The following is a 21,869-nucleotide window of genomic DNA, read 5'->3' as shown; positions in this document are numbered from 1 at the left end:
TTATTAATTCAAAAACAGAAAAAACATAACTAAATATTAATCAAGTGAAATTCTTAATTTTTTATAATTGAAAAAATATTGAGTGATTTTTAAGATTATATATTAACAATGAATATAGTGTATAAAGAAATTTTAAAAAATATTATATGTAAGAATGTTCAAATAAAAACATAAATAGTAATTGGTTAAAACCATAAATAATAATTTATCATTATATTTTTTACTAATTAAAAAATGTATTAATAAGTAATTAGAAAACATTTATTCCCGCGTGCACATACGAACTTAGTACAATAAATATATATTAAGAGGAAACAATATGGTCTATAATATTCCAAATATGCACATACGAACCTAGTACAATAAATATCACGATATTAAGAGGAAACATCATGGTCTATAATATTCCAATTTTGTACTCAGTGTATATTTCACACTATGTTCATATTGACACACACACACACAAAACGACCGAAGTAGTTTGCTAGTCGTTGTTTTGTGGGATTAAAATATATGATTTGGCAAACCCACTTTATACTAGTTGCTTAATGTACCATATTAGCTTATGATAATGATGGAGAGTAGGTTGTACATATATATGAAGCATATGATAATGAAAGAAAGCAAAGATGGGGTTTAGGGTAAGGACCACTTATATACCGAAAATTCCAGACTCGCACACTTATTAAGCCTTTCTTGTTAAGATAAATGCTCTCTGGCATTCTCTTTTTCTAATTTGTCCATAACCTGAAGCACTCCTTCCATCCTTTCAAATGCTTTGGCCAGACACTATCCATATATCCTCATTGATTGTAAATGGTCTCAAAGCCAAAACAATCCTCTGAAAAGTTTTTTCTTCTGAAGCTAGCTATTAACCAGAAAAACAATATATACATATCTCTCCGCAACCTAGAGTGGTGTCCAATCTATACGTTCACAGTTCACTTCCACATGTATTATGTTATTGATCAAAATTTCATATGATATAGATAGTTTTATCAAGGTATGGCATGCCTGGCTTTTGCTCGATCTAATGAGGAGGATATGGGGGCAAGACAGGAAAACGTAGACTTTTAAAAAAATTAGGGTTTCTCAGTTTTTATAAATAAATTTTCTTTTCAATGGTTCATTTTTAATAAAAGTATCGGGGGATGCTTGTCCTAAACCGTGTCTTTTTATAGAGAAATTATTTATAATAAATTAGCTGTAGGTTTTTTGGACCGACGCGATCTCCGTAAAGTCACTCGTGTTAATCCAATTAGATCGACCATTATTGTTTGTACAAAGGTATGATAATAATACATGTAAGATCGGTCGCCATCGAAGAGGTAGTGATGAAGTAGAAGGCCGTCCAATTTATTAAAGATTTCATTTTCGCTTTACTTAAATTAAAAAAGGAGAATCGGTGATGTGATAATGGCAACAACGTGCTCCAGTTGTCAAAATGAGCCCAGAGTCTAGGACTCTCTCCATCTCTCTCTAGCCAACCTTCTCTTTCTTTTTTGAATAAAGGCTTAGCCAACCTTCTCTTTAAAGGAAAATTTAATGTCTTTTAAGTATGCAAGTCCATGTGCAAAAAGGTAAAAAAATGTTAAACGTAAGGTATGTAATTGTGGATAACTTATTTTTACCCAGTTTTACATACTGTTGTTCAATGACAAATATGTAGTATTGTTACTTTGTCACAATTAAACTTCTCTTTCTGTTCATAACTTCATAGTTACATTTATTATCATTATTATTTGAGGTTAATGGTGTCACTTAGAGAAGACAAAAGAACTTAAATGAGGTTATTGATTAAGTTAATGATCAATATACATGAAGCTTGTTAAAAAATATATATATATATATATATACAATACAAGTATAAGAGTAGGACTAAGTATAGTTGTATAAGTATGTAGCCTAAAGCATCCTTCTCCGTAGAGAGTGTCAAGTGGAATTTCTCAAATAAAAAATATCTCTATTTAACATGATTGAATTGTTGGGTTATGTTTTAATATATTTCAAAACATTAAACCATTTAGAAACAAACAAGTGGTAATAAAGTTCTTACCAGTATCTAAAATCATCTCACTTGAGAACTTTTATCATTCTCTTCTTTATCCTCTTTTTTTTTTTAATAGTTAGATATATTCTATAAACATATCGATTTCCAGATGCTCTAAGGGCATTTCCAACATTACATCAAATTTGGTGTTGAAATTACACAAAATTTAGTGTTTTTGTGTGATATTATTTTTGTCATCTCCAACTATGACATCAAATATTACATCAAAAATAATATTATATATTATTTGAAGTTTTACAGTTTTAATAACTTTTTTATTTTACTATTATAATTGATAAATAATTATTTTATCACACTTAGAAATTATGTTTGTTAAATTTTTATAATTTATTTATATTTATATTTTTGGTTTAACAATATTATACTTTTATGTATTTATTGTATATAAATATTAAAAATTACAAACTATTAATTATGAAAAGCCCATACCAAATTATATATTTATTTTAATCTTATTCAGCCTATGTTATTAATTTATTTTTTTTAAATTAAAATTTTAAATTATTAAAAAATAAAATAAAAAGTTCTATGATATTTTACTTTTAATAATATAAAGTAAATGATAATAATCATTCAGTGATTTCTTACTCGAAAATAAAATAAAAATATTTAATTATGTAAAAGTAATGAAAGAATACAAATAATACAATATATTTATGTTTAGATACAAACTGAACTAATTAATAATAATAATTGAACTATAATATTAAATGAAACACAATAAAACATGTATATAGAATATTTGGTGTGATAAATAGTGTTATACCAAATTTGATGTAACACCATTCATTTTACACCAAATTTGGTGGGATGGTGTAATTTTTAGTGTCCCATTAAAAATGAATTTATACCAAATTTAGTGTTTTAGTGTCCCACTAAGTATTTACATCCAATAACTAAAAGCAAAGAAACTATATATAGTGATAGTTGAAAGTGTTAGATTTGTTAAAGAAGAAGATGAAGTATAAATGCAAATATATAAAGGTGGGGTCGGTTTGTATGGAAGGATGGATGCAAAGGGATCAACCCGCTCAGGCTGTCTCAACTCTGAAAGCCAAAAATATTGCACATATATATATATATTGAATTTGGATGCTCTCTTTGCAAAATATGATTTTATATGTTTTAAACTATTATATATTATCATTAAACTTTCGTATATTATAATATTAGTGTATTGACTCTCTGGATAAATAATATATATATATATATATATATATATTGAATTTGGATGCTCTCTTTGCAAAATATGATTTTATATGTTTTAAACTATTATATATTATCATTAAACTTTCGTATATTATAATATTAGTGTATTGACTCTCTGGATAAATAAAGACCAGTAGCTGCTGAACTCAGCATCCCCGGACCCCTGCAGCTGCTATATTCACATTTATTCATTCATCATATTTACTGTTCCCACACTTAAATCTTGATAAATAACTCTATAGATGCACCTATTTCTGCATTTCTATTTTTATATATTTTGGATAAATTTACATATATACACAAGTACGCATATAGGACCAACTTTTACAAATTAAGTTCGCCATTTATTTGATTGCATTTTAAGAGAGAGGAAATGGAGGGGACTACAGTGTGGTCCTTGTAAGAAAAAGTGAGGCCCAAAATAAATACGATATAGATGATAAATGGAAAAGCCCGTTCTCTATCTATATATGTGCTACTCACGTTTAGTCGCTTTCTCATTTGGATCCACACCACACACTATTTGCCAATCTAAAAATCCTTTTTTTTTTTGGTCAAACCCATACTTCTTTCGTAAAACATCAACTAACAGAGTTTACAATCCCATTGAGAAAGTTTGAAATTAAAAACAGAGCCTCCTTTACTAAACAGTCATCAACAGCATTATCACTACGAGGCAAAAACACAAAATAGATAGATGACATAGATCTACTCAACACATCAATGTCATGGAGGATCCTTTGAAGGGGAATCACAGTCTTTTTCCATGTGATTAACTTGATTAGACTTTTTGAATCTCAATACCCAAACGGATCTTGTAGGGTAGTACAAAAAATAACCGAACCCGAAGTGTTATTAACCGAACCCGAACAGATAACCCGAAAAATCCGAAATTAATAGTCAATATAAATATTTTGAAATATATATAAATATTCCAATTATTAAATTCAATATTTGTGGTAATATTATATATAATAATAAATATTAAAATTCTATTAAATGCTTTAAGTTCTTTGTTCGACGTTCGACAGCATCCACAATTGTCGCTTTGAGAGCCAGCGCTTCTGCGGCCAGGGCCGATTCCACCACTTCTCGAGCAGCAGAGCCTTTAAAGAGCATGGTACCATCTGGAGTTGTGCATAGCCATCCCATCCCACCAGCACCAGACGTCTTGTTCCAAGCTACTTCAGAGAAGCATCGAGTGGCCCTAGTTAGGTCGAGATTTTGACTAACACTCAAGGTGCAGTCTTTCTTTGAAACAGAGCAAGCGATTGAGTTCCCATTGGCTTCTTGCCATTCCTTTGCACATTTCACAGCTCTTCGGATCACCTCAGTTTCAGAGAAAGACTTGTCTTCAAACAACAATTGATTTCTACTTGTCCACAGCAGCCACAAGATCCAAGGATAGAGGGGCACATTCAATCCCACCGGGGGGTGAGATTTATCATTCTGGGGCAGTCTTGGAGTAGTTTTCCCACCGAGGAACCTGAGCTTTCAGTTGGGACAAATAACGATGGAGCTAAATCCCAGACTTTCCTAGAGAAAGGGCAAAGTAGCATAACATGGGTGACTGTTTCACGCTCACCACAGCGCTTACACTTTCCGTCAACCTGAATCCCCCGCTTAATGAGAGTCACTAACAGCTAGAGCATTGTTTTTGAGTTTCCAGAGAAATTGTTTGAGCTTAGTTGAACATTTGACATTCCAAATACATTTGTGCCATCTGAACTCCTCTCGATCTCCTTCAATGTTTAACTTAGCTAGAGCAAACCCAATTTTTGTCGAGTACGTACCTGATTGCTCTGGTAACCGTACCATTTCATCTTCCATAGTGAGGGAGCTAGGAACCAGTTTTCGAATGAGACCCTCATACTGAGGGAGATGGTGTTTGATCATTGTCAGATTCCACTCTCCGGTGCTAGGAATGATCAGATCATGTAGGCAATAGGGCATAACTGATGTTCTGTTGATAACCAGTTGTCACTCAAAACTCGAATGGACTTGCCATCACCTACCGCCCACCCCAATCCTTTCTTTATGATCTCACGGCCTGCTAGAATTCCTGTAAGACCCGATCCCGGCCGACTAGGCCGCGGTCGATGCCTCACGTCACTCAGTCCATACCCAGACCGAACCTCTAAAAATTTTGCCCTTTATTTAAAGATATCGTCCATAGGCGAGGGCTAACTCAGATCTTAGCTCAAGACTACCTTAGTCATTCCCTAGCTTAGATCATTTCAACTTATGCACAGCGGAATAACATCGATCATCCATTGGTCTAAAACCAATCTAACACTTGTCTGGTCAGATCACCCCAGCTACTGGTCAGTAAACACAACTGCCAGCTAGCTCCAAGGTCAATCCTGAACCTAGACCAAGTCATACAATCAGAGGTTCCGTTCCCCTAAGCCATTCTATCTAGATCTATGCAACATTGACAGATCATACCTTTGCCACATTCCCAGAGCTTGTTAGCTCATTGTCCCAGCTGACTTAGCTGTCTTAGCTAGCTCACCCAGCTAGTTGAGCTGAACCACTTCACTTGAGGTTTGCTGCTCCGTTCCAGCTGATCAAGCTGCGAGGTAGCTTTGCCCAGCTCCCCGTCCACTCGTCCAACTCCCTTATACCTGCATAAACTCTTCCCTTGGGTACTTAGTCATTCAGCCAACCATCCCCACAGACATAAGTAACCCTTGAGAAGTCTTCAAACAGCTAAGGACATGCATCTGGCCCTTACCGGCTCATGCACTGTCCCACATCCTTTTTACCTTATCAACTTATGATACCAAGTCCAGCTCATGGACTAACAATGCCCATCAGATCCTGAGTCAATCAACCAACCACCCCACATGACTCAGAACTGATGAGTCTTCATACTCCCTAATCAGTCATGGAACCATGTCCCACTGAACCTGATTAGTGTTGCTCTTACCACCGGTGCATCCTTTGATCAATCAGATCAGACACCTTGATCCATCATCCAAGGATCAGGTCGTCCATCCTTGCCCATGATCAGGTCACACACGGCCTGCCTTACCAACACCAAGGTTGATAACCAGCAATTCCTTATGATCAATATCATAAGTGACAATATGTTCCAGCACACAAACATATGATCAGATATCTTAACACAAGGATCTGACCTCAATATGCCCTCAGGTGCAATTTCGACTGCAAGCAAACCTGCTCCAAAAATCAATTAAAATTCATGACAATTCATGATAAATCATAACTAAGAGAATGGTCCAATCGGATTTCCCAGAACCGGCCTCCATCCCATAGATCTCGGCCAAGATCAGCCAAACCGGCCCAAGGGACCATCTCTAAATCAATCCCTAAAAACTCATTAGGATTCATGATAATTCATGAAAAATCTTAACTAAGAGAATGGTCAAGTCAGAATTCCAAGAACCGATCTCGATCCTATGGATCTTGACGTAGAACAGCCCCACCGGCCAACTTGACCATCTCGAAATCAATCAGATAAAAATCCTCAAATACCATGATAATTCATGAGAATTCACCACTAAGAGGATTCCAAAGTCAGATCGCCATAAATCCATCAGGAAGTTGGAGATCCGGACTTAGCTGCCAAACCAAGGCCATGGAGGGTTCTTTTGAACCGGCCAAGCCATGGTTCAGTACTACTATGTCTAATCATCAATCTCAATCATAAGAAGAAGGGATAATATGATTAATAATCATAGAACAGAGTAAGGTGTAACAGCATGACCAGATCAGCCCATAGTGTACCAGACTATGTCCAATTTGTCTGCAGTCCCCACCTGTTACCTCATCAGGGGCGTCCATGCTCCTCCAGTGCACGCCTCTATCAATCGTTATCATATACTTCCAGTATTGATAAGTTCCATTCATGGGTCGCACCCATCCTTCCTTCCCTAGAACTCCCATGAAACCACTTCCTACACTGCATCTACCTTCAAGGCTGTCTTGGCCTGTAAGAGTGGAGTCTGGCCTTCTCCCTTCTCTCCTGGTTATCTGCGTGTGTTCCCAAGACACAGAGGAAGCCCAGGATGTGATCATCCATGATCAAACATCATCACAGGGTCGTCCATCACTTCCCCCTTCAGTGCCCATGAAACTGCCTTTCTACACACATCTGCCCTTAAGGCTGTCTTGGCCTTTGGTAATGAGTTCCGGTCATCTACCTTCTTTCCTCACCATTTGCGTGTGTTCTCAGTCCCTGGAGGATGCTTTGGGTGATAACATCACGGATCAAAGCCACCAGAAAGTCGTTCATAACTTCCCCCCCCCCCCCCCCCCTTGATCTCTCCAAAACTGCCTCTTTATGGCCTTCACACAACCATGGGTCTTGGATTGGGAATCCGACCAACTCTATATTTTTTCTCTGTATTTCTTTGTGTTTCAGGATGTAGGAGGAAGCCCTGGTGTGCCTGCAAAGGCACGGACTTGCCTGCCTTTTATAGAAGAAGGGGTGGTTACTTTTTAACCATTGCATCCCTTCGGTTTCAATCCTGGCCATTGATTTAATCAATGGTCCAGATCACACCCTTTTGCCTCTGGCAGTTACCAGACGTCCTGGAACTGTCAAACCACTCCTGGACATGTCCAAAGCCAGCCCACACGGATTGCCCTTGCTCCTGGCTCAATCCCAAGAGCCCACCAGCCCATCGGCACACACGGGTCACCCATATGGCCCGGCCACTGTCCAGACCCGGCCGAGACCTGAACACTCAGTCCAGCTGAGTTGAGCTGATCCCCAGCTGACCCAGCTGAGTGAGCTAGACCATCCAGCTCAGGGAGCTGACCTACACTTCAGTGAGCTACACCGAGCTGCACTACACTTCACCTAGCTGGTTGAGCTTGCTTACTGCATCGCCCAGCTGTTATACACTGTGTCCAGCTTACATCCTTTATCTTCTTCAATCCTGCTAAGTCCCTTGGTCAATTTCCAGACCTAGACTTAGTTTTCCCATGATCCATTCTGATCACTCACTTCATCGAGCTTCACCTGGATCTTGTCCAGCTACCAGCTCGCTTGTCCAGCTCCTTTGAGCTTGTCTCCTTCTTGGATTAGCTATGCCTTAGCTTCCTGATACCCTTAACCTTACTTCCAGGCTATGACACGCTTGTCTTTGGGCCATATGACCATACTGGTGCATCTCCACGCACCGCAGTCCGTCCGGACGATCCTATCCAAAATCGGGAACATGACAATTCCCCTCCACCCATGGGATGCTGCGTTCGGCGCGGAATGTTGTCATATCTGCAGTACTTGTTCAGTAGAGTTCTTCCCAGCAGCGAGTCGGGGTTTTTCAATAAGCGCCAGGTGTGTTTGGCCAACAAAGAGTCGTTAAAGATTTCTATTTCTTTGAACCCCAGACCGCCAGCCCCTTTAGGGAGTGTGAGCTTATCCCAAGACATCCAACAAATCTTTCTTAGTTCCGGTTTTGCGTCCCACCAGAAACGAGTAAGCACCGATTGTATTTGTTTGCACAAAGATTTAGGGAGCTTGAAACACGACATCGTGTACGTGGGCATATACGATAGGACTGCTTTTAGGAGGACCATTTTCCCCGCTCCCGAGAGATATCGTGTCGTCCAACCATGAGCCTTTTGTCTGATTATGTCCACTATATTCGCAAAGATGTCTCGCTTCCGTCTACCGAAATGTTTCGGTAGTCCTAAGTATTTTCCAATGCCGCCTTCAGTGGAGATACACAGATCACCTTTCACCCTTATCTTCACAGTTTGGGGAGTTTTGGAGGAGAAAGTGATGGACGATTTAGCACGGTTAATACACTGTCCGGACGCTAACTCATACCTGCTGATGATAGAAACCAATGCAGCGCAGCTTGTAGAGTTAGATGTCCCGAATAACATCGTATCGTCCGCGAAGAGTAGGTGATTTATCGGAGGACAACTTCTGCCTACTTTGACTCCTGGTAACATCCCATTTAGCATCGCCTGATGACACAGTCCCGAGAGGACCTCAGTGCATAAGATGAAGAGGTATGGCTATAGCGGATCTCCCTGGCGCAGCCCTCTAGACGGTTGAACCTGACCTTGAGCTCCTCCATTGATCAGAAAAGAGTATGAGACCGAAGAAACGCATTCCATCAGCCAAGCTATCCAGGTTGGGTGAAAGCCCAGTTGGGTTAGAACCTCTCGGAGAAAGCTCCATTCAGTTCGGTCGTATGCTTTACTCATGTCCGTTTTTACCGCCATCGAGACATGTTTCTTTGCGCATGATTTCCTCAGATAATGTAAGATCTCATGGGTTATTAGAACATTATCTGAGATCGCTCTACCTGGGACAAAAGCTGCTTGAGACGGAGAGATAATTGATTGCAGCAGCGGTTGCAGCCTCTTCGACAAGATTTTTGCAATTATTTTGTAGTGAGTGTTGCAAAGCGCGTTAGGTCTATAATTCGATACTCTCTTAGCTCCTGTAGTCTTGGGGATGAGCCTAATGTGAGTCTCATTTTGTCTCGGGTGCAGGTAACTGTCTTCAAAGAAAGACCGGATGTCCCGGTAAATGTCATCACCTATTACATCCCAAAAAGGTTGATAAACCGCCGAGAAACCATCAGGTCCCGGGGCTTTATCAGGATGACTAGAGAAGACCGCAACTCTAACTTCCGCTTTATCAGGGATGCAAATAAGTTGTTGATTTGTCTCAGCAGAGATTTTCGGGGAAAGAGCCTCCCGGACAACACTACTAGCATCAGTGTTCCCTGCTGAGAACATGTGCTGATAGAATAGGGAGAAAGCATCCACAATGTGATCTTCCTCGTAAAAATTCTGGCCGTATTCGTTCTCTATAACTGAGAACTTATTCCTAGCTCTCCTACCTCTGGTGACTGCATGAAAGAAACTGGAATTTTTGTCACCATCCTTTAGCCACTGGATGCGGCTTCTTTGTCGCCAAAACGCTTCCTCCTCAGCATAAGCAGTTTCCAAGGTCCTTTGGAGTTCAGCTATACGGTCAGGGTCTGGAGAGGTATCAGAGAGAGCTTGTTCCAGTAGCATTTAGTTCAAGAGGAGGTTTTCTTTATGAGTCGCAGACTGGTTCTTAACCCACTCAATCAAATTTCTTCTGATACTGTTTATTTTCGACAGTACTGAGTCTTGGGATGCTTTCCACGTTACCAGTTTGCGGACTTCTGGTTTATCACTTAAGCTTCTATCGTACCGAAACTACCCTTCTTCCTCTTCAGGTTTAGGTCAAAGTAGGTTACGAAAGGCCTAGAGCTGTCAAATGGTCCGTCCATGGCCCAATTGGGCATGACCAGTTGGACCATTTCAGTTTTGGACAGTAATGAGTGGTCCATATTGGACAATGGTCCAAACAAATGTCCAAGACCAATAGAGACCATGTCCAAATGGGCATGCCCATGGACACCCAATAATATTTATAATTATTTTTTAATTATTAGTTTAGATTTTATTTCTAAAATTTTGAAAAATTACGTTTTTCCGCCAAAACCGAAAATTGCGTTTTCCCGATAAAACCGAGAAATTGCGTTTTCCCGCCAAAACCGAAAATTGTGTTTCCCGATAAAACCGAGAAATTGCGTTTTTCCGCTAAAACCGAGAAATTGCGTTTTTCCGCTAAATCCGAGAAATTGAGTTTTCCCGCCAAAAACCAAGAAATTGCGTTTCCCGCGAAAACCGGAAAATTGCGTTTTCCCGCCAAAACCAAAAAAATGAGTTTTTCCGCCAAAACCGAGAAATTGTGTGTTTCTTGCCAAAATCGAGAAATTGTGTTTTTCCGCGAAAACCGAGAAATTGTGTTTTTCCGCTAAAACCGAGAAATTGTGTTTTCCCGTCAAAACCGAGAAATTGTGTTTTCCCACCGAAACCGAGAAATTGCGTTTTCCTGCCGAAACCGAGAAATTGCGTTTTCCCACCAAATTTATGAAATATATTTTTCCGTCAAAATAGTGAAATTACGTTTTCCGTCAAAATCATTAATTTTTTATTTTAACGATAAAACTGTTTTTTGGGGTTAAATTGTAAAACTATGTTTTCTTTTGTTAAACTCATGAAATTATGTTTTAGGAAGCCCATGGACACCCATTGTCCATTTGGTCTTCGCCTAATTTGACCATGTACCAATTGGTCTTTCGTCGAGTTGGGCCATTTATTAATTGGGCACGTCCATAGCCCGCCCAAAATGAATTGGACTGGGCTAGCCCATGGTCAGCCCGCCCAGTTGACACCTCTAGATAGGCCTGTGATCTGAGCCTTCAAATCTTAGATACTCGCTTCTGGCTGCCGGAAACATCTCAAGCCAGTCGATATTTGCCATAGTTCGGTCTAAGCGAGACTGAATGAAGTGAGTGTATCTCGTGCCCCTCCATGAGAGAGAGTTTCCAGAAAACTGCAAGTCCCATAACCCATTTTGAGCAACAAAATTTCGGAATGATAGGAAAGAACCTTCCCATTGCTGCGGACCACCTACTTTTTCGGAATTATCTAGGAGGTCGTTGAAGTCTCCGGTGAGCAGCCAAGCATCGTTTCTTTGTGCTCCAACATCAGAAAGTTCTTTCCAGAATCTGGCTCTGTTTTCTTGTTGAGGAACACCATAGATATAAGACACAAAGAAAGTTTTATCATTGAACGTGATTTGTGTGTCGATTACATTAGCAGTGGCCAAAAGAACTTCAAGATGTACATTATCCTTCCATGAAAGTGCCAAACCGCCACTAAGTCCCACCGGTGGGACTGTAAAGTGGTTCGTGAAGTTGGTACCTCTGTACATCTTAAAGACGTCTTCATCCTTCCTTTTTGTTTCCATCAGGAACATTATGTTCGGGGATTCCTTTGTACGAAACTCCCGTAGCCGTCGAACTGTCAGGTCGCTCCCGATACCTGGACAGTTCCAGCTCATATTGACTAAGGAAGAAGACTTGGATCGGACCAAAAATCCGCTCCCCTCCTCCGAGACGGAGGAATAATAGTCATACGAGGTTGCCCATTTACAGCAGTAGATTATTTGGATCCTAGTCTTCTCCTTGGGGAGTTTTGGGTTTTTGTGACCCTTCTCTTCTTTACACTCACACCTTAAGTTGGGCTTGTACTGCCTCTCTTCTTTGTGGCTGAGGTTTTGCTTTTCTTTCCTTTCCCGGTATCTTGGTCGTTGACAAGTTGAGGAGAGTCATTTTGAGTAGTTGTCTCTGTGTTAAGTAGGGGTCCTAGTCGAAGCGAGACATGTACTCTGTCTTCACTGAGGGTTCTGATGGGAGATCGATCAGTTATGCCACCATGGGTCTCTTGATCTTGTCCTGAGGGGAGTTTAGAGCCAGAGGCCCGATTGCTACCACCTGATTGGAACGGTAAAGTCTCCTCCTGATGATGTAGGTTTACATCCTGGAGTCTACCTGATGCTGAGTTTGGTGCTCCATCTTGGAGGAGGGTTATTCTTTCCCCAGGTTGTGAGAGCCTTTCAAGTACCGATCTTCTCTCGTGAGATGGGATACTCCGCTCCCCCGACTGTTTCCGGCTTCCTGAGTTACTCACTTGTCGAGACATTTCTTCTCGTTGGGGGCGAGGGGAGGGAGTATGAGTCCCTTGGGAGTGAATTGATCTTGCTGGGATTGCATCCCTAGTACCCTGTGACACTGGTCTCCATTCGCTCCTTTGTGCGGAGCCGTTGATTCTAGAGTGATTTATCATTTGGGATGCAGATTCACTATCCCTAGAGAAGGTTAATCTTTCTCTAGCTGATGGTCGTGGTGCTGGGACTACCCTCTCTTTTGATGAGGTTTCAGATCCATGTTGCTCTCTTCTCGCACCATAATCAAAACGAAATTTCCTTTCTCTAGTCCAGTCAATGCTCTTTGACACTCCTCTGTTCCAGTGCATAGAAGTGTCAGAGTGAGGTCGCTTCCCCAACTCTTTGTTATCTCTGAAAACTTTCTTTGATTCTTTTCTCTTTCTGTCTGCTTCCAGCCTTTCCAACGTACGGGTTTGTGAGATTCCCATATGTGGGCCTCTAGTATCTCTATCATTTGCTCTGGCCTTTGAGGAGGGGTAGTCTTCAACTTCGTGAGACAAAGAGAGGCAGCAGAAACAGTGTTTTTCAAGGTGTTCATATTCAATCTCCACCTGTTTGATATCCCCCGAAGGGAGGCTTATATCGAGCTTCATTTCCAACGGTTTCAGTCCATTAATCAAGACTCGAACCCGTCCGTTATCCACATCATAGCCTTCGACATGCCCTAGCTCCTCCCCAATGGCTTCAAGTGCTACATCCGTCCAGTAATGAAATGTACAAAGCATGATTAACATGGGTTCTTAATTTGGGGTTTTTAACTCATAACTTGACACTTTTTTGTTTTTTTGCACTTTTCGGTTAAGAACCGGCTCTATATCTCTTATTTAAGAGACGGTTCTTATAAGAAAAGCTAAGAACCGTCTTTTATATAAGAGATATAAGAGCCGTCTCTTAGCCGAAAAATGTAAAAAAAAACAAGAAACAAAAAATATCAAATCATGAGTTAAGAACCCCGGCTAAGAGACATGGGTTAATCATGCCCTAAGATCTCTTTTTTTTTCCTTTAGTTAGGAGTTTTTCTTCTTTTAAGTTTTAAGAGAGTAGTAACCAGAGAAAAATAGATTTTAGTACAATCTTACTTTCGATTCACATATGGGTTTTTTATAGGGGTGGGCATTTCGGTTATTTTCTCGGTTCGGTTCGGGTTTGGCTAGTTCGGTTCTAGTATTTTTCCAACTGAAATAAACCATAGTTAGTTTGGTTTGGTTTGGTTCGGTTCAGTTTGGTTCGGTTCGGTTTGGTTTGGTTCGGTTCGGTTCGGTTTGTGTTTAGTTCGGTTTATATTCGGTTCGGTTTGTATTCGGTTCGGTTTGTTTTTTGGATCAGTTTAATTAGGTTCTTCTTAGTTTATTTTTTTTAAGAAAAATTATGTTTTAAAACATAAATTATGTAAACATAAATTATGTAAACATAAATTATGTGAACTAAATTCAATATAAAACTGAAACATATTTTTTTTAAAGTCACAAAAAGTATATAAGAATTAAAACAAATGAAAGTTAACTAAAATGAAAAAAAACTCAACATCATTTGTAATGTCTCTTATATCATAATTAAAAAGCATGCAATGAATCATCTTCCATGTGACGCCGTGGAGAAGAACTTTTGTTTTTAATAAAATTTGTTTTAGGTTTTAGATTTAGATTTAACATCCATGTTTACATATATACAAAAATAGAAACATACAAACTTTTCTATTTTTTTAAAAAATAAAATATTTTGATGATTACATATTAGGTTAGAAGAATATATATGTTAATGAATGAAAAATAGAAAATATGTGGTATAGTATTAGAATTTTAATATATTTGTATTACTAATATTTTTAATTTAAATAATTACAAAACACATCGGTTTTTCGGTTCGGTTTAAACCGAACCATTCAGGTTGGGAAATCTTCAATCAAATGGTTTGAAATAGACTTTGGTTCGGTTCGAATCGGTTTCGGTTCGGTTTGGTTTTTTTTTCCCACCGCTGGTACTTTTTTACCTTCTTTATTTATTCTTCTTTCTCGTTGCATGCATGCACGTTGTTATAATCGTGACTACCAATCGCAGTCAGAGCCGTGCCTCTGTTATGAAAAATGAAGCGTTCGCCTAGGGCAGCATTTGTTTTATAAACTTAATAGGGCATCTTTTGCGATAGTTGTTGTTTTTGATTAAAACATTTTTAATTAAGTATACTAATTTTACTCCTAAATAAGAGAAGATATCTACGTATAATATATGGATTTATGTTAAAATAATTTGGATAAGCTAAATATGGGCTGGGTAAAGAAAGTAAGAAAAGATTGATTCTTATGGTTTTATGGATTTCTAATGACATTTCCGTTGTTTTATTAGTAGAATACTCAGATAATATTTTAAAATAGAAAAATTGACAATAATAGAAAATAAGATAAAAATATGAGGAAGTGAAATTGGTTATTTTCCATTAAAACGGTTTATGGATATTAAAAATGAAAGTTTAGTCATCAATTTGCATAATAAGAATAGGATAAATTATGTTTAGAGTGAATGGTGTATCTTGTTGGTGTTTTTCATCTGTGACAATATTACTTATATTTTTATAAAAATTAAGACATTTTATTTTTAACCGCTTATGTTCGCTATGGATGCTCGCACGGCTCTGATCGCAGTCACCATCTCTCAATTAGAAAAACGTTTCTTTACTGTCAAGTAAAGCGTACCGTGCATGTTTACGTTACATACATTCAAAACAAAACAAAAATAAAAACCCTTAATGACCTCTGTTTTCTTTCCTCATGTCTTAGGGAGATAGATAGAGTCAGGAGACATAGAAATCATCTGAAGCAAACTCGAATTTGAGAACGTTTCCTCAATTCCATCTCCTTTCTTATCACAACCGCCTCCCCCGTTATTTTCAGCGATCTGCAACAGCTCTCTAGCCGCATCAACCATCCCAAACTTCCCATCACCACCAAACAAAACGCACCGCGTCGCAATATCAGCAACTAAACCAATCTGCTCTCTATAAACCACTGGCTGCTCATGAAAATACAAAGAAGGATCTACGATCTCTTCAAGCTTACCGCATCTAATTCTTTGCAACGCTTGAGTCACGTTCTCTTCTCTCTGTTTTGATCCAGTCACTATCTCCAGAAGCAAAACCGCGACATCGTACATACAACTATCCGTCCTCTGTTTCCTCTGTAATCCAAAACCTGTGACTTTAGCTTGAAAGTCTTCGTCTAAGAAGATGTAACCAGAACCAACGTTGTTGTGTAAGATCGGTGGATAGTTCTCGTATTGAAGCAGAGCAAGTAAACCAGCTACTTCAGCCACAATGTTAACTCTCTTGCACCAATCAAGCCCTAGACGCAACCGATCCTCAAGCGACCCGTTAACCGGATACTCGTAAACAACGACCGGATTATATCCAATATCCATACAGAAACCTATGATTCTCGCGAGGTTTCTGTGCAAAACCGCGGATAGATGATCGATCTGAGACGAAATCTCCAAGAACTCAATCTGGTTTTCACAGAGAACCTTGTGGACGAGCACACGTGTTCCGTTTTTTAGGTTACCTGAGTAGATAGTTCCGGTTTTTCCTTGTGTGAGTTTTTGTGAATCTTGAAACCCTTTAGTTGCTTCTTCTAGCTCACGGTATGTGAAGAGACGAGTCTTGGTGTAACCTTTGCGAAACGAAACACTCGTAGTAGTTGTTGTCGGAGAGTGGTGGAAGTGTTGGCCTTCGTGAGTTGTTGTTACGGGACGTTTTAGGAGACAGAAAAGTGCTAAGAGTGAGCCCAGTATGAACAGAGGAGCTAAAACTCCTGCATATGAATAAATATGATTTAATTTAATTTAAGCAACAAGTTTGGTTCTAAGAAACTGCACCCTCCGTTATAAAAATCAAAGTTATTGATAATCAAAGCTTAAAATGTTTTGGTAAAATTTTTAAAACTTACATCTTTTTGAAATATAGGAAATATTAATCTCAGTAAGGTTAGGTTAATTACCAGCTAAAACGGTTAGTTTCTTCCCGTTGTGTTTCTTGATCTCGCATTTGTTTCCATAGACTTCATTACCGTCTCTGTAGCAAGCTGTAACAGTATACAAATTTAGTTGCTTGTGACGCAAGAAATACTAAAATTACTAATTTTAGTAACTTACATCTCAAGCAACCGTTTCCATGGACGAAACCGTCGCCAGCAAACCCATCTCGGCACACACATCTAGCACTTCCTTGAATGGCTGTAGCGTTGACAGTTCGAGCCTCAGGATCGCAAATACCCTCTGAGGAGTTTCTAGGAATCGCCCACTCTAACTTAACGCCTCGTTTGCCTCTGTTCGTGCCTCTCGGAACAACCCACGAAGAGAATCCTCTGCATCCATATTTACCAAAAACAGAGAAGTCATCACCGGGACGCCACGCGCTGTGATCAGACAAAGGATAGCAACATCCTATATCTCCACCGGAGGTTTCATCTTCTTCTCTGCCGTCGCAACCGAAGAGAACGTTGCTTTCGCAACCGGCTTTGCAGAGGGAGGAGTCTTCACAGTCGTAAAGACTGATAACGTTTTCGAAGGAGATAGAGAAGAATTGGTTCGTGGAGAAAGGGAAAGAGCGTAAGTCGTTGAATTGTCGACAAGGAGAGGAAGGGAAGTCTACGAGGAGACCGTCTGTGAAGAACTCGATGACTCGATAGTTTTGGTGGTTTATGTGGAGAAACAGAGTTGATGAATTTGCGCAAGTAAGTCGAAAAGGGACGGGGGAGGAGGAAGATAGGTGGAAAGGGAAAGAGATTGAGAAGTTTCCGCACTTTTCTAGTGAAGGGAGAGCTTCCGGCTGTGAGAGAGAGATGGAGGTTAGGGTTTGGAGAGTGAGGAGGAGGAGAAGAAGTAGAAACAGAGCAGAGGAAGAAGAAGAAGGGAGAAACAGAGGATGCATTTTTCAGAGAATAATCGATGAGTAAAGATGTTAAAAAGAATATTAAGACTTTGTATTAATGCATCAAAAGCTACATTCGTGGGAAAAATATTAATGCATCCTCATAATACTAATATTTAGAGAACTGTGAAAAATATTGAGAATTGTGAAAATATTGAGAATTGAGAATTGTGACTACGTGTGTGAATCAACAAAAACACCAGGTGTCGAGATCGTACGGATATAGGTTGAAAATGGAGGGTGGAGATGCGAAGGAGGGAGATTATAGAAGTTGGGGAATAGGAGACTAATGGTCCGTTGAACAGCTAACACTTTGCACCATTGGACCTCGAGCTCTCCTATTTTTACTCCAAAACGCTAATCTCTTGTTTTAATCCAACGTTTTCTTATAGTATAAAGTTTCTATCGATATTATTTATACTTAATAATCCTGTGTAATAATAGGAAAAAAAAATACACAGTGTAGAAAAAAAATGGTACCAAAAGAAGTGTATAAGTAAAATTTCCAAAAAAAAAAAAAAGATTTGAAAACAAAGATTAAAAATTACGGAATGTCACTGTCAGATCTAAAGGTTTCTCCTTCTCTTCGCAACAAAACGACTTCGGAAAGGGACTCACGGGGACTCCTGTCACGATGCTCGCATTACAGGATGTTTGGTAACAATGACAATCATATACATAACTCAGCTGGTAGCAACTGTTACCAGTAATTTGGTATCATGGGCCTTACAATGGTCTTGTGTTATGCTGGCGCGGTCATGGAATAATTGTCACCTTGTGGGTCAAGTTCCAAGGAAAAGTCCCTCATTGTGTGTTGCTAGACTATTGTCTGTGATCTGTCCAACCTAGACAGAGAGACTAAACGCAAAGAAGGTAGAAAAACTATATGGTTTCACATTTACGGACAGTAAGCAGTAGATATCGAGACAAATTCTCAAATGATCCACAAAGAGATTCATTTTCGCATGTTATTTTGCTTTTTATCTATATATCTAATCTATTAATTTAGGATCATATTTAAATTTTACCGTGACATATTTTAAATTTGGACCTATTGAATATGCTATGACTAAGTATAAAGATACACTTTTTATACAATCTTTTATGGTGACCGATATATTGGAACTAAACCAACCTACAATTATATTGTTAACCTAAATATAGATCTCGATTGATTAAAGTTATACAATTTATGAATGCTATTTCTTCATGCTACGATCATGCGTCGTCTCTCGGAAAAGACCGGGGCATAGCTGATTTGTTCCGTCATTACTTCTCGGACGAATCATCAATCTCCCAGGTTTGTAAACTCTCACTCTGGTTGCAAAGTTGCCACCTTTTTATTTTTTATTTTGGGATTAGGACAAATTGATTACGATTTTTTAGCTACTACCCAGTTTGTAATTATCGTTTTGGTTCTGTTTTTAACTAAAATCAGCTTCTTTGAGGTTGTGGTATATCCACAGATCGGTTGACCAATAGTATTCGTTCATTGTATGTTCCAATCCTTGATTCGTCTATAGGACATGCTTGGAAACAAATTCTCTGCTGGCCCTTAGATTGTTTATACTAAAGATCCGTTGAATCTTTGTTTTATTGTTATGTTTGATCTTTTGTTTGGTTTGATTCTGTGAAGGATTGTTCAACATGGAAGACGAATAAGTACATTAATGTCTCACAGTTTCCTGGCGGTTCTTCCTCTGAAATGAAAATTGGGAGTGTCGCTTACTGTATTGTGTTCCAGTATGTTAATATCTCAGTGCTGGTCTTTGCCGTTGTTAATGGGTTCTCATACATAGCAACACTTGATTGCTATGTAGGTCCGAGGACAGAATCAGTGGACTGAATGTTCTTCTGAGAAGCTGAAGAGTCGCTTTTTGATCTAAATGACCAAAACAGGGAAAAGCATGTTAGGGTGGATGAAGAAATTTCTGATTCCATGGAATCAAACGTAACTTAGTCTCTCAGCTTTGATTTTTCACAACAATATCTGTTGGAAGTGTTGGTCAATAGATAACTTATTTATACCACCGTTACAGACTTCATAAGTTGTGCTTAACCGCTCTCCGTTCAAGAAAATGGAAAAGAAGTAGTCCTTCAGTCTTTATTCAATATACATATTCGTATAAGTTGTGGAAAATTTACAAATCAGTGAGCATTTATTTTGCCTGATGAGATAGTTTTATTATTATTTTAGTTTCTATGTACATCTTAAAGTGAGGGAAGCTACCTCATCAGCTTCAGAGTCTCAGTTTTCATGGGTTCTTCTTATTTGTTTGAGAACACCAAATATAGCTTATAGATAGTGTTATGGTAGGGTTATCACGAAAAAGTCAGAACTTTACGTTTTTTTTTTTTTGCCTTGAGATCGACATTGCTGTTAGTTCTCATCCTTTCTTCTAGTGCTAAATATAGTGCTGCTAACGATTTGATGAATGTGCAGTGCAGATGCACATGTCTTTTGCCACATAACAAATATATTGCTGTGTATTGTAATGTGGTAGTTTTGGAGAAATTACCAAAAATACTACATTCATAATACTATTTTCCATGTTTAATTTAACTATTTTTATCTTCACTTTTATAGAAGAAAAAAACATTTATAATTCTAGGATTAACTTATATAGATTTAGAATTTAGAATTGAGGAGTGGGACATGGTTTTTGGAATGTGGAGTTTAGGGTTCTAATAAATATATAAATAAATACTTTAAAAAAAAAATTCTTGAAAAAAATAAAAAGAAAATTCGAAAAAAAATTATAAAAAAGTTTGAATTTGAATTCAATAATAAAAGATACATTTTCCAAAAAAAAAGTTTGAATTTGAAATATTAAAATACGAAAACATAATAAAAACTTATTTTATTTATTTATTATTTATTTAAATAATTATTTATTATATATCTATATAGTAAGGGTATAAGAGTCATTTGTCTCTTAATGAAAAATGTATTTTTTTAAATGTCTCTTTAATAAAAATAAACATGAATAATTGTACTAACAAAGGTGTAAACATGAAAATTGCTCTTATTCTTGGTTTGGAAAGAACGGATATATGGTTTCTGTAATGGCATATGAAGCCTGCAAACAAATTTTAGATACTCCTAGGTCCTAACATGTATATACACCGTACTATAGATGTTTGTGGCATATGTGGTTATTATATCATGAAAAAATAATATTTCTTTAATAATAAACAAAAGATAATCTTTTCATTGATATAAATTATAAAATATTATAATTAAATAAAAATTAATAATGTTGGATCAGTAACAAATAACAAAGTAAAAAAAAATTAAAGCATAAACTATATATATTAATATTATTGAATAAAACACATGAATAATATAATACAAGATATATAACACCAAAATATACACAATATATTAAAATAATTATTATAAACAGAAGTTAAATAAATATTAAAATAAAAAAAATAACCACATAAATGACCGAAAGCCACAAACCATAACCGGACCGGCATCAAACCAAAAAATACAATCCAGAAACGAAAAAAAAATTTATAAAATCTCATCAGATCATAAAATTTCAATTTAAAACATAAACTGTAAATATACATAGAAATAATTCCGCGCAACCGGACGGATCAGAATCTAGTCTATACTATTAAAACAAAAACATTTTCTTATCTATTTACAAAAAGTCATTGGACTATTACATTAATTAACTAACCTTAATATTTTTGATAGAGAGACTGAATATAGGAACCACATTTATAAATAGAGAGACATACTTTATGAATTCGCACTAGTAGAAAAAATCCATATAGACACGAAATGGTCACTATAGTTCGTGGCTATTTTTCACAAAACTAGAATCGTGACAAAAAAACCACGAAATTGTCACGAAACAAAAACCGTGACAAAAAAGTTACAAAATAGACACATATAAAAAAACGTGTCTGTTGAAAAACACGCTTTTTGCATAGATATTTGGTGACAAAACGATCATCGAGATAAGCATGAATAAAAGTGTGACAAATTTACAAGCTTAAAACCATGATTATCCCATTAATCTGTTATTATTTGGTATTTTCTCTTCGGTTTAGCAAAATAAAGTAAGATAAAATATCCATAAAAATAGATTATATCAAATACACACTGCAAAT

The 21,869-nt window shown here is 37.7% G+C and overlaps 1 protein-coding gene across 1 annotated transcript; it reads right to left on the bottom strand.

Moving 5' to 3' along the window:
• Window positions 1-14,669: 14,669 nt before the first annotated feature.
• Window positions 14,670-18,469, bottom strand: LOC106443671 (probably inactive receptor-like protein kinase At2g46850). Its single transcript, XM_013885214.3, has 3 exons — window positions 16,964-18,469; window positions 16,810-16,893; window positions 14,670-16,623 (listed from the first exon to the last, which is right to left on the bottom strand). The coding sequence occupies exons 1-3, from the start codon at window positions 17,739-17,741 to the stop codon at window positions 15,587-15,589; spliced, it is 1,899 nt and encodes a 632-aa protein (XP_013740668.2). The 5' UTR covers window positions 17,742-18,469; the 3' UTR covers window positions 14,670-15,586.
• Between the last annotated feature and the right edge of the window lie 3,400 nt (window positions 18,470-21,869).

Source organism: Brassica napus, chromosome C3, assembly GCF_020379485.1.
Source record: "Brassica napus cultivar Da-Ae chromosome C3, Da-Ae, whole genome shotgun sequence".
NCBI classification, from domain to species: Eukaryota; Viridiplantae; Streptophyta; class Magnoliopsida; order Brassicales; family Brassicaceae; genus Brassica; species Brassica napus.
This window is presented reverse-complemented; position numbering and strand designations above follow the sequence as displayed.